The 13,435-nt window shown below is 39.2% G+C and overlaps 1 protein-coding gene across 1 annotated transcript; it reads left to right on the top strand.

The window, feature by feature from the left end:
• Positions 1 to 843: 843 nt before the first annotated feature.
• On the top strand, positions 844 to 12,343 carry snrpa1 (small nuclear ribonucleoprotein polypeptide A'). The gene is made up of 9 exons (XM_028822550.2): positions 844 to 1,093; positions 4,796 to 4,943; positions 5,622 to 5,700; positions 5,794 to 5,840; positions 6,615 to 6,717; positions 7,819 to 7,898; positions 8,227 to 8,302; positions 10,379 to 10,472; positions 11,918 to 12,343. Exons 1-9 carry the CDS (start codon positions 1,012 to 1,014, stop codon positions 11,977 to 11,979), a joined length of 771 nt encoding a protein of 256 aa, XP_028678383.1. The 5' UTR covers positions 844 to 1,011; the 3' UTR covers positions 11,980 to 12,343.
• The last annotated feature ends 1,092 nt before the right edge of the window (positions 12,344 to 13,435 follow it).

Raw genomic sequence — 13,435 nt, 5'->3', positions numbered from 1 at the left:
GTATAAGATAAATCAAATCTCGATAAATCCATCCATCCATCCATCCATTTTCCAACCCGCTGAATCCGAACACAGGGTCACGGGGGTCTGCTGGAGCCAATCCCAGCCAACACAGGGCACAAGGCAGGAACCAATCCTGGGCAGGGTGCCAACCCACCGCAGAATCTCGATAAATAACGTTCATTATTATATTCATTGCATGTAAAGTTGCGTTTATGGGAATATTTCTGGGGAAGGGGGTCCGTGACTCAAAAAAGGTTAATCACTGATCTAAGCAATGTGCAGAAGCGATTAAAAAGACAAATATAATGTAAGATTATATCTTAGAAATTGTTGAATATAAATCAACCCAGGGTGGACAAGCTCGGCTCCTGTCTTGCCATAATAAGCCTACAATTAATTGAAGACATCTGTCAAAACTTAAAACAAAAAAGATTTGTATCTCGTTTTGTTTATATTTCAACTTGGGAAATAAATCAAGCTCACCTTTTTTGGCTCTAATGAGAAACAGCAAAAACTCCCATCGAATGACTGTTTGGGAAGCTATCGAATCATCGTGTTTTATTTAAATAAGGGAATGTCCTTCTGGCCATGACTCCAAGTCTACGACATATAGTCAGAATAAGTTAGATTTAATGCACGCACCGATTGAGTGACTCCGTGAATAAAACGATCAACTCGTCACCTGCCAAAAGAATAATACTGTAAACTGGACAGGAAAACGAATGACGCCTTAAGGTCAGTCCGAAAGTGAGAGAGGAGGATCAACTTCCGGTGTGAGAGGCATCCGCGGAGGCGGGCCTGAGAAGTGCGCAGGCGTAAAGAACGGGCGGGCGCCACTCACCGCACCGCAGTGTATTCTGGGGGAAGTAAAGATGGTTCGTGTGTGGTAACGTGCGTGCTGATTTGATTTGAATTTGAAAGAGCGTTCGAAACTTTGTTTTGAAAAGGAGAAAAAAAAACACCAAATCATTTTATTTTCTTCTTTCCTTTATCGCTTTTGTTATAAACATGGTCAAATTATCTGCCGAGATGATTGAGCAGGCTGCTCAGTATACAAACCCAGTCCGGGACAGAGAGATGGATCTCAGAGGTAAGTTTTTGAAATGCAAGTGGGCCGCGTGTTGCTTTTCTTCAGAATGTGATCGATATGTTTTGATTGAATGAAACGCACGAGACTATAATTAATTTTTCAGATATTTTATATTACACGAATGTGGATATTTTCGCACTTTGTATGCACACGTTGAAAGCATGAGGTTACATTTTAGCTTAATCGGTTTGTACTTAGAAACAACTCTGCCACTTCTTGATATATATGTGTGTATAGCGGCTTGACATGCAGTAACGGTAGAAACGAGGCTGGTTATCGTCTCGAAGTCGCCTTTTTGAAAGTGTGCGAGATGGTGGACTTCAACAGAATATTACAGTACTTCTCTCTTTGCAACCCTGGCCTGAAAATGGCCTTTAGGAGACTTGTACTCGCAGGGTGCTTAGTTCTTATTTTCAACTCGAAACAGAATAGAAACGATCAGATTTACTCACGTCGAGGTGAAACTGTATTGCAGTGTCGTCTACTATCTGTATGAAGTCAGCTTTTGGAAAGGCGCTATATAAATAACATTATTATTTAGTCCCTCGTGAGTACGTGGGTTTTCTCCAATATCCGTTCATATTACTGATCATCTCCAGCCTCTTTTGGGACCCCCTCTATTATAGTCCGCGTGTGGTGGGGGCTCCAATGCGGCCGCTTAGCTTACTTGTTGCCGCAATCCTATGCATTTAAACAACTGAAAGCCAAAGAATTTGGCACTGTTATATTTACGATTCGGCTTTTTAGTTACTGTTTTGGAGTTGTTTTTCTAGTAAACAACCACAACATTAAAACCACCTGCCTAATATCGTGAAGGTCTGTCCCGAGGCATGGGCTCCACAAGACCCCCCTGGAGGTGACCTCTGGCACCTAGACCTTAGCAGCAGATACACTCGGTCCTCTCAGTTATGAGGTGAAAAGGACGTGTTTTTCCATCATATCTCACAGATGCTCGCTCGGATTTAGATTTAGGGAATTAGGAGGCCAAATCAGCAATTTGAACTCTGTCATTTTCAGCAAACCAATCCCAAAAATGTTTTGCAGTGTGGCAGGGCGCATGATCCTGCTGAAAGAGACCACTGCCATCTGGGAAAAATGTTGCCACAAAGGGGTGCAGTGTTGTTAGCAACAATCTTCAGTTAGGCAACATGCCTTAAAGTATCATTCTCATGAATGCCAGCAAAACATTGACCAGAGCATCACAATGTCTTTGCCAGCTTGTTTTCTTCGCATAGAGCATCCTATTGCCATCTCTTCCCTAGGTGAATGACAGACCTGCTATCAGCCATTTACGTGATCTAAAAGAAAATACCATTTGTGAGACCAGGCCATCTGCCGTTGTGACTCACAAGTGCCCATTGTAAGAAATGAACATGGTGTCTGGCCATTGACGCAGTCCCATGTGCAGCAAGCCGTGGTGCACTGTGTTTTCTGATACTTTTTCTCTCACGGCCAGCGTTAAGTTTTTCAGCAACGTGTGCTACAGTAAGTCTTCTCATGTTCTTTGCTCCTTATGCACATCAGACTCAAACCACTTACAACTGAACACCAGCAAAAGCAAGGAGCTGGTGGTGGATTTTATGAGGTCGGGCCCCTCATGGACCCCGTGATCATCAGAGGTGACTGTGTGCAGAGGGTACAGACCTATAAATACCTGGGTGTGCAGCTGGATGATAAATTGGACTGGACTGCTAATACTGATGCTCTGTGTAAGAGAGGACAGAGTCGACTATACTTCATTAGAAGGCTGATGTTCTACCAGACGGTTGTGGTGAGCGCCCACTTCTACGTGCTGGGGAGGCAGCATAAAGAAGAGAGACGCCTCACGCCTGGACAAACTGGTGAGGAGGGCAGGCTCTATTGTAGGCATGGAGCTGGACAGTCTGACATCTGTGGCAGAGCGAAGGGCGCTGAGCAGACTCCTGTCAATTATGGAGAATCCACTGCATCCACTGAACAGGATCATCTCCAGACAGGAGCAGCTTCAGCGACAGACTGCTGTCACCGTCCTGCTCCACTGACTGACTGAGGAGATCGTTCCTCCACCACACTATGTGACTCTTCGATTCCACCCTGGGGGGGGTAAACGTTAACATTATACAAAGATATTGTCTGTCTGTATACCTGCATTGTTATCACTCTTTTTAATTTAATATTTTCTTTATAAGTATGCTGCTGCTGGAGTATGTGAATTTCCCCTTGGGATTAATAAAGTATCTATCAGTGAGCCGTTGGCACTCGTGACCCTCTCGCCAGTTTACCAGTTGTCCTTCCTCGGCTAGTTCCTTGTAGTTTTTCTGTCTTTGTATTGCAAAGACAATTGTGGCACACCTTTTTATTTTTTTCCTCCTATAAAAGACTGTTTTCTTTCCTGTTGCCTGGTCAAGAAAATGGACGGATTAATTCAACCAGTTTAAATGACCACTTTCACTTTTCTGAACAACAGCAAGATAATCTTTGTAACTTTTTAAATATACATTCATTGCTATTTTAAAGGAATAAGAGAGAAACAAATAGGTGTAACAAATACTTGATATTTTGGGTTGTTTCCATCTCAAGTTATGTAATGAGGGAGAGTGCTATTCTTCAGCTCAAAATATACTTTAAATAATATCCTGAACAGGAAAATATTCAACTTATCATTTTGTAGGGAAAATGTTTTAACTGTTTCTGCAAGATATTAGATTCAATGTTTGATGGAGAAATTCCAGTTTCAGGAATGGATTGAATGTGCCTCAATGTATAAAGCCTCTCTTAAGCACAGGATGATTTTGGTGCAACAGCTGTTAATTTATATTGCACATTTTTATACAAAGTGGTGATGGTGCAGATTACCACCACAGAAAACTGGAAAGAGAACAGCAGAGAAAGTAGGGGTTAGTACGGATTTAGGAGCCACCATGAATGATAAGTAAATGCATATACATATTCTCGTGATTAAACTAAAATGAAGCTATGAGGAAGCCATGTTAAAATAATGAGTTTTTAGCAGTTTTTTAAACTGCTCCACTGTATTAGCCTGATGAATTTCTATCAGTCAGCTATTCCAGATTTGAGGTGCATAATGGCAGAAGGCCGCCTCACCGCTTCTTTAAAGTTTAGCTCCTGGGATTCTAAGCAGACCTTCATTTGAAGACCAGTGGGACCTGATAGCATTGACAGGCCTTCAGTGAACTGATTAAGGCAAATCTGATATTGTTGGTTTACACACAAGAGAATTTCATTGGGAATGAATGCATCTTAGGTGTTCATAGTAACTGGGCTTTAAACAAAGACTTTCAATCTAAAATTGCCAAGAGTCTCATCAGTTCAGTGCATCTTCCAGCTCCCTCTCTGCGATAATCAAGTAAATGTTAAGTTGTGTGAGCTGTCAACTAAATCTGTTCAAACTGCTACTGGTGAGCTCCGTTGGGTTAAATTGTGCTGCATGCACAACAAGTAAAGAGATTTGCTTGTTGATTTCACTAATAAAATATAATGGTAAATGATTCTAAATTGGCCCTAGTGTGTGCTTGGTGTGTTTGTGTGTGTCCTGCGGTGGGTTGGCTCCCTGCCCGGGTTGGTTCCTGCCTTCTGCCCAGTGTTGGTTGGGATTGGCTCCAGCAGACCCCCGTGACCCTGTGTTTGGATTCAGCGGGTTGGAAAATGGATGGATGGATTTTTAAACATGTTTGTTTTGTGTTTTATTTATTTCCTCCCCAGGTTATAAAATTCCTGTAGTTGAAAATCTTGGTGCTTCTTTGGATCAGTTTGACACCATTGATTTCTCCGATAATGAAATCCGGAAACTTGATGGTTTTCCCTTGTTAAAGAGACTGAAGACCCTGCTTTTCAATAACAACAGAGTGTGGTTAGTACAGTTTGCTTTTTGTGTTGCCTTCTCTCACTCCCAACCCTATATATATAATATATATATATATATATATAGAAGCACATTGAAAGCTATCTTAAAATCGTAGATGCATTCTTGAAAGCTTAAAAAAATGTGAAGTCTTACTACCACTTTTTCTTAAAAACTGTTCTTGAAAGTGTAACAATGTTCCGCCCGGTAACAGAGAAAGTAGCTCTGAATTTTATTATTTCCAGACATTTTTTAAGTTGCAAAAATTTTAAGTGAGCCAAGTTATCTGCTTGTTTATGAAAATTCTCAAAAGTACTTCCAGACTGATCATCAGGGTCTCTTAGAAATGATTCACTTTCATTAACACAAGTGTGTCTGATTTAATTCTGTTGTTTTGTCTCCTTGGGTTGGTTTCACATAAAAGTCATGGTAACAGATTCCCAGGAATAGCGCAGTATATCGAGGTTTTCAGAATATTTGGTTCAGTTTTCATTCAGAGATAATTTATCAGTAGATATTTAGAATATCCTATATATGAAAAATGTTTCCTGCTCAAGATAGAAGTAGCAGTAAACAGATGGGTATTCATTTTAGGGACCTAGTCAGATCCTGCAAACTGTTTGGCTGAAGGTTAGTTATATTTTACATTCTGTAAATTTACATTTTTTTTTATTCCATTTCATACAGCCGAATAGGTGAATCCCTTGAGCAGTCCTTGCCAAATTTGAGGGAATTGGTTCTCACAAATAACAACATTCAAGAGCTGGTGAGTGACTGTGCCATGACATGAATAATTGTTTTAATGTTACTTTTGTTTTGTGTGGCAGTTTTTAAAAAAAATTTTTATGTACCTTTGCAGGGAGATTTGGATACCCTTGCCTCTCTGAAGTCTTTAACGTTATTAAGGTATGATAGTCTACAACCCCTAACAGGAGCAGCTGAAAGAAGAAGAAGTCTACATTTTATGAGAACGAGTTTAATCTCTTAAAATTTTGTTTAGGCTGACAAGATTCATTTGAAAAACTATTTTTGGTTAATTTGGACTATTTTAATGATAAACGTCCCAAAGAAAACCTAACCTTTAAGGAATTCTAAGTTTAGTTAAGACTTTAATTTAGGAAATCTCTGAGCAAAAGGTGTCCGTAATTCTTTTTTTTCCAGTTTAAATTATTTTTATAAATGGATCCCAAGCCTAATCCAATAGTACGTAGGGTGTCCGAGGATTCATTTGGTAAGGGAAAACGTTTTTTAGGAAAATCGGTTTGCATTTTAGTTTTAAGGACAACTCAAGTGTTGTGCTACTGCAGTTCCAATTGGGCACACATAACGGACGTTTCTGGAATGTTAGAGCTGTGTAGGCTAAGGTCCTGTAAATTGATAATGTTTTGTTTTTAAAGCATTTTAAATTCAGAAGAATACTACTCAGTTATCTGAGTAAACTTCAGTATTCCTGTTATGTTTTAACTGACATTTTTAGTTGGAGAAATTAACTCTTAGAATGTATAACTGAATGATTGCTTAATCCCTGTGCAAAAGCTGGGTTTTAATGGGTCAGATTATATTGGTTTATGATTGAAAATATAACGGTGAGCAAGAACTTCATCCGAAGCTAAAGTAATAGATATTTTTGTGCGGAATAAGCTTAACACAATAAAAAGTTTGAACCATTTTTATTTGCAGCCTTTTAAGAAATCCAGTGACGAACAAGAAACATTACAGGCTGTATGTCATCAACAAGATCCCACAAGTTAGAGTACTTGACTTTCAGAAAGTGAGACTATCGGTGAGATTTGTTACTTTAAAATAGTGGACTGATATGTGTGTAATGTTACGGATAATTTGCTTCAATACATTAAATGGAAAGAGAAATGATGATATGATATACTCCAATTATCCCCAAAATGTAATGTATGGAAGTTTGACTAAATGTGTAGCACAACAAGAGAATTTAGTTACAACTAACATTCTGAAGTAGAATGTTTTGTTTTTATATTCTGTAGAGTAAAATGTTAGCTCAATATTACTTGTGCTCCTTCTTTGCCAAGTCTTATAAAGGTAACAGAGTAACATCCTCAACCCTGCTTCTTCCATTCAGGGTCCCAGGAGATCCTATTCCTATTCCGGCAGCAACAGTCCTTGACAGGGTCCAGTCCATTCCAGGGCCCTTACAAACACCCACAGTGCTAAGTCTAACCTGAATGTCATTGGTATGAGAGGACGAACAAGCAGATCCCACCAGGCATGGGATTTGACCCCAGGACACTGCATCCATGAAACAGCCACACTACCCACTGTGCTGCTTTGTCACCTTTGAATCACTTTTTAAATATGCAGTACAGAAGTTTTATCCTTAATTGTAATCCATATTGATTGACTTGTTTTTCTAAAGGATTTAAAAATCTAAGACTTGAAACATTTGGGAAATCCTATTATTTGTGCTGACTGGTAGCAATGATGTAAAGTGTAATATGTTAGGAAGTTGAACACTGGATATGACATCCTCACATTAAAATGATTGATTTTATAGGTAAGCTTCCTTTTGAGATGTTTGCTTATTCCCTAACATAACCACACAAGTATAGATGACTGTTTGTTTCCCACATGATTGTCTTATTTTGTTATGCTTTATTACAAAAATGAGTGACTAACTGAATGAAATTCGAAACTACTTGAGTTCATCAGGACCTAGCAGTGTTTACTTTGTTTTATACAAGTGATGGTTAAAGGTATGAGTTCTGGTGCAGGAATGCCATGAGCCATACCAGCTCACCAGTGGTTTCCTATGAAATTGGAATTCTGCCATTGAAACCTTTATTGGTTTACAAATTAGCTGTCAACACACCGTATCAACTGTTTGCATTAATCTTGTGATATATCGCCATAGGAGCGCCAGGAAGCGGAGAAAATGTTCAAAGGCAAACGCGGTGCACAGCTTGCAAAGGATATTGCCAAGAGAACAAAAACGTAAGATGAAAGTACTTGATCTAGCATCAGCCTCAAGAAGCAGTGGGCTTTAGACGTTGGGTTGAAAAAAAAATCTTCATTATTACTTTTAAGTGCCAGAATCAACCTCGGGTTTAAAATAAAAGTATTATGAAGTGTTTATTTAAACACATTATGTGTTTAAATAAATGCATGTTTCAGAGGCTGTTGTTTCAAGGAATTCTATACTGTATCAGTTTATTGACAAAGATAAGATACTACACTGATTTTTATATTTCCTAATGTGCCATCAAAGGCTGAAGAGAAGCCATTATAAAAACTTGCTATAACTTGCTATTCTCTAATTTAGGTTTACTCCAGGTGCAACCCTGCAAGCTGAAAAAAAGAAAACTGGTCCTTCTCCAGCAGATGTGGAAGCCATCAAGGTACTTTATTTTTATTTATTTTTTTTCACACTTTAAAATCAATTGCAATTTACAACTTCCAGTTATAAGGTACTTCCTGGGACTGGGTACACACTAAATCTTATAAAAATGTGTTAATCCTTTTATCAGAGCAACAAGATGACAAATTCCAAAAGTAATGCAGAATTCATAATCTGCTTTTTCTGTGCTTAGTACAGTTGTCTGATAGTGTGGCTACAGTGCACAGAAAACCTGGACCTGTGCATAAATGACCTTGTTGTTCTGTTTTGGATGACTACAAAATTTGAATCAAATTTGCTCACCTACTGCATGAAAGTGTTTTTGTTTTTTTTTTTAATACGTGTAAATATTTAGGATGAGTATGAATTACCAATAAAGACACAGAATCCCCCCGCGCCAAATTAATGCTGATTTGAAAGAGTGTGTGTGAGTTTATTATTTATATAAAAATATGCATGCACTAGCTATGCAAACCCAGGGTCCTAGAAAATATTGAAATTGAAATGAAGATGTCAGGTAATTGAAAGAAACTACTCTGGGCGTCTCTCTCCTAGGATTAGTTTTGGCAACGTGCTGGCATCACTTGTGTATTAGTGGGGAGAGGAAAAGTAAAGGGGATACCGTTTTGCCGATGTTAGCAGCTAAGTGACTTTCTTTCTTCTGAGGTTTCGTTTTGCTGATGTGCTGCCCTTACTTGTGTTATTAGCCGCTACGTGAGTTTTCTGTTTCCTTAGCCCGACTCCACCTCTCACTTCCGGGCCGGGCAGACACACACACTTCCATGCGTAGACATTTTTATATAATATTATTTGTGTGTGTACAGTAATCCCTCCTCCATCGCGGGGGTTGCGTTCCAGAGCCACCCGCGAAATAGGAAAATCCGCGAAGTAGAAACCATATGTTTATATGGTTATTTTTATATTGTCATGCTTGGGTCACAGATTTGCGCAGAAACACAGGAGGTTGTAGAGAGACAGGAACGTTATTCAAACACTGCAAACAAACATTTGTCTCTTTTTCAAAAGTTTAAACTGTGCTCCACGACAAGACAGAGATGACAGTTCTGTCTCACAATTAAAAGAATGCAAACATATCTTCCTTTTCAAAGGAGTGCAAAGCAAGCAGTCAAAAAAAAAATCAATAGGGCTTTTAAGTATGCGAAGCACCGCCGGTACAAAGCTGTTGAAGGCGGCAGCTCACACCCCCTCTGTCAGGAGCAGGAAGAGAGAGAGATAGAGAGAGAGATAGAGACAGATAAAAAAAATCAATACGTGCCCTTTGAGCTTTTAAGTATGCGAAGCTCCATGCAGCATGTCCTTCAGGAAGCAGCTGCACACAGCCCCCCCTGCTCACACCCCCCTACGTCAGCGCAAGAGAGAGAGAGAGTAAGCTGGATAGCTTCTCAGCCATCTGCCAATAGCGTCCCTTGTATGAAATCAACTGGGCAAACCAACTGAGGAAGCATGTACCAGAAATTAAAAGACCTATTGTCCGCAGAAACCCGCGAAGCAGCGAAAAATCCGCGATATATATTTAAATATGCTTACATATAAAATCCGCGATGGAGTGAAGCCGCGAAAGGCGAAGCGCGATATAGCGAGGGATCACTGTATATATATCTTTTTTTTTTTTTCCCCAACCCCATTCCATCCATTTCAAAAATCACGTGGCTATAAGTGCAAGCCTGAACCGTTCCTGGATATGGTGCTCTAAATGTATAGATAAAACGGTATATAAAAACTGTAGCATTTATTACCATATATTAGTATCATGCACAGATTCTCCTCTTTTATCCTTGGAATTACAGAAATATAGCAGTTGTTTCCGGTTTCAGTGCTGGCTATGTCTTGAATTGTTTTCATATTTATTGCCTGTTGATATGTAAAACACTGATAATATGGTGGTTGACTGGGGAATTTTTCCAAGCTGTGTGTTAAAAGCATGGCTGTTTAAAATGTACACCTTTTTTCCCCAGATATGTGGTCGTTCTTCAGGAGAAAAAAACATCATGTTGGAACAATGTAAATTCTTGCAGACATTGTACTAAATTAACTTCCATTTAATGTTTAATTGCAGAATGCCATTGCTAACGCTTCGTCATTGGCTGAAGTAGAGAGATTAAAAGGATTGCTGCAGTCAGGACAGATACCTGGGCGAGACAGAATGCCTGGTAAGTTGAGTTTTTCGTTTTGGGGGGATCCAGATACTCAAGCCTTTCTGTTAGATAAAAGGAGGCCAGGCTGAGTAAAGTGTAACCTGCAAAACCCACCCCATGCCACCCGCCCTTCTAGGCTATTTCTAAATGTATGTGTTTTGTGGCATTTATGATTAATAAAGTATCGCTGTAAAAATGCTGCCATTCACATGCAAAACAATCCAATTTGGGTTTTCTAGCATTTGATCTGGGCCACATAGTATTAATGTAGCTGTTTTCTTGTTGTGTGACCTAGTTGCCATACATCTTACAGACTGCTTGACGTCTTCTTGCTGAATCTTTTTTTTTTTTTTTTTTTTTTTTTTTTTTTATACTTCTTAAAAGCATGTAACATTCTATACAATCAAGTCAAACTTAACAAAACTAAAATCAAATCAACCCTCGCCCATAAGAAAGATGGGAAGGCCAACAAGCAGAGTAAAACTGTTAAGAGTAGTAAACGGAGAAAGTCTTTTCCCCCAATATAAATGCTTATTCTAAGATGTTATTGATCAGGTCCTGCCTGGATTTAAAAAAAAGTTTTGTACAGATCCTCTAAGAATTTTATTTTTTTCCTATTTCAGATAATATATAACATCAGTTACCCACCGACTTAAGAGGTGGGTTAGGATTCTTCCAGTTCAGTAAGATGAGTCTATTTGCTAATAGTGAAGTGAAGGCCATTACAGTTGCTGAATCTTGTGATGCAATACAGAAAAAATGTTTCTGCAGTGACTAGGAGTCATTTGTGACCCGAGGCTGAAACCGTAACACTAAAGATGGTTTGGCTTGTGCCAGATTAGAAACTTTGTTTCGGTCTCCATTAATTTTGGGTTAATTTCACACAGTAAATTTTGAAGCAACCCAAAGCATAAAATCGAACTTTATAATTACTAATGGGCATTTGCCTTGTATAGGCAAGTTGTCCTTTAATTACCTGTACGTTTGAGTAGATGACCATAACTGTTCGTCACCTCTCCACATAGTCTCCCTGCAGGTCGATGCACTTCTTGTATCATTCCACTAAATTTCTCATTCCTTGGGAGAAGAAGCTTTTCGGCGGCTCAAGTCCAGGTCTGCACCACATCCTTAACCTCCTCGTCAGAGGTGATGCTGTGACCGCGTAGTATCTCTGTTACTGGACTGAAAATGCAGTGGTGCTAGATCAGCTGTAAGGGGGATGTGGAAGGCATTAAACAACATTGACCGCTGTATCTTTGCTTGTCTGTAGCAACAACCTCCAATCCCAGGTTTTACCACCACAGCCGCCCCCACCCAGGGCTTCTGATCACATCTAAAGTTTCAAAATGGACGTAAAGAAACTAACCAAAAATTACAAACATCAAATGGGATAGAAGCCATGTTTTTGCTCTAAATTTATTTTCCATAAGGAGAAATTAACAAGATTTATTTTATTGTAGGGCCTTCACAAGACATGGAAGAGGAAGAAATGGAAGAAGAGCCTTCCATCAATGGATCCTAATGTTACTGTGGATTTAAAATGTCAAACTGTAGATATTTTGTGGGTTTTTTTTTTTTTAATTCCTATTTGATTTTGTAAAATGTACATTCTTCTAACATTTTCAAAAATGCTTACTTTTTTTTTTTTTTTTCTTCAGTAAATGTTATTTGTAATGTCTGTCCACTTCTTAAGAGTGAAGGGTTAGGCACACAGTGTGCCGTAGTGATTAGCGCACTGAACTTCAAAACCAGAAGATGGCTTTTTAAATAGATTTTTATCCATTGCACTGTCGCTTGTATTGTGATCATGTAATTCTCCTTGAGTAAAGGAGTCTGCAAATGTACAGTACATTAATAAAGATTTACACACGCTGGTCTCCCCTCTGGAGGTGTTTCATACCTTGTATCCGTTCATCTTTAGGAGTAACTCTTGACTCCCTGCAGTTCACCATTATTTACGCAGGTATGAAGATGGATGGCTGGGTTGCATTGGTTCTGAAGTATTACTCTGGTCCCAGATGTTTATTCTAACATGTTTATTGCTTGAACGTATTGTTTTTAGAGCTAAGAAATAGAACATGTTGAAAAGGATGGGGTTTGGAATTTTGAGATCACTTTGGTTACATAAAGTCTTTTTCTATTCTCGTAGAGAGGGCCTAGGCCAAATCTGCTAATTGCTGTATCACATCCTCGTTATGAGAGATGATAGTTTAGATGGGAAACCCACTTCTTATTATGTAGTTTTTCAAAGTCTAAATTAATAATTGTTTTGTCAGGAATACAGTAAATATGGTCACTTGGTAGCCCCCACCCCCTTATAATCCTCTTAAAGTGTAGCACAGTGGAATGCCTGCTAACTTTGACTCCCTCCACTTTAGGGTGCCTTTTCTAATTCAGACTTGTACTGTTTGCTCACTTGTTACCTGATCAAAATGATGGATGGACCAACTTGCATACAAGTATTTCTGTAAGAATCTCTTTCTCTTCTGGACAATGAAGTCATCTCCACTGTGTAAATTCTTGGCTATTTTTAAGGAATAACCGGAGGAAACAGGTTTCATATCAGAATACAAAGACTTACTGAATGGCATTTGATGTTAATATGAAATGACCCCCACCCATGTACTGTGATTTACCAGCTGTCAATACTCTGGGTCTTGATACAGTATTATATAGTACACTAGCAATGTTTGTTTTATTACAGAGCTCAATTTTGCAAAGTTTTCATTGGAAGGGTGAACGCCTCCTTAAAAATTGTTGCTGCGTTGTTTCAAACAATGACCCTCACCCCGGGATCCACCTCTCCATAAAACCTACACTAATTTGTGTAGGGGTTGTGGTGCCCATCTCATTAGCACTGGGCACAAAGCTGGACACAGCCAGGGCAGGACCACGTCTATGTAGCGCTCTCTACAGCCTGGAGCTCCAAGTTGGTGTTGGAGTTGACTCCAGTGGGCGCTAATGCAGACCTCCCGATC

Source organism: Erpetoichthys calabaricus, chromosome 17 (genome assembly GCF_900747795.2).
Source record: "Erpetoichthys calabaricus chromosome 17, fErpCal1.3, whole genome shotgun sequence".
Taxonomy (NCBI): Eukaryota; Metazoa; Chordata; class Cladistia; order Polypteriformes; family Polypteridae; genus Erpetoichthys; species Erpetoichthys calabaricus.
The sequence above is the reverse complement of the archived record's forward strand: the minus strand, read 5'-3'. Positions and strand labels throughout refer to the sequence as shown.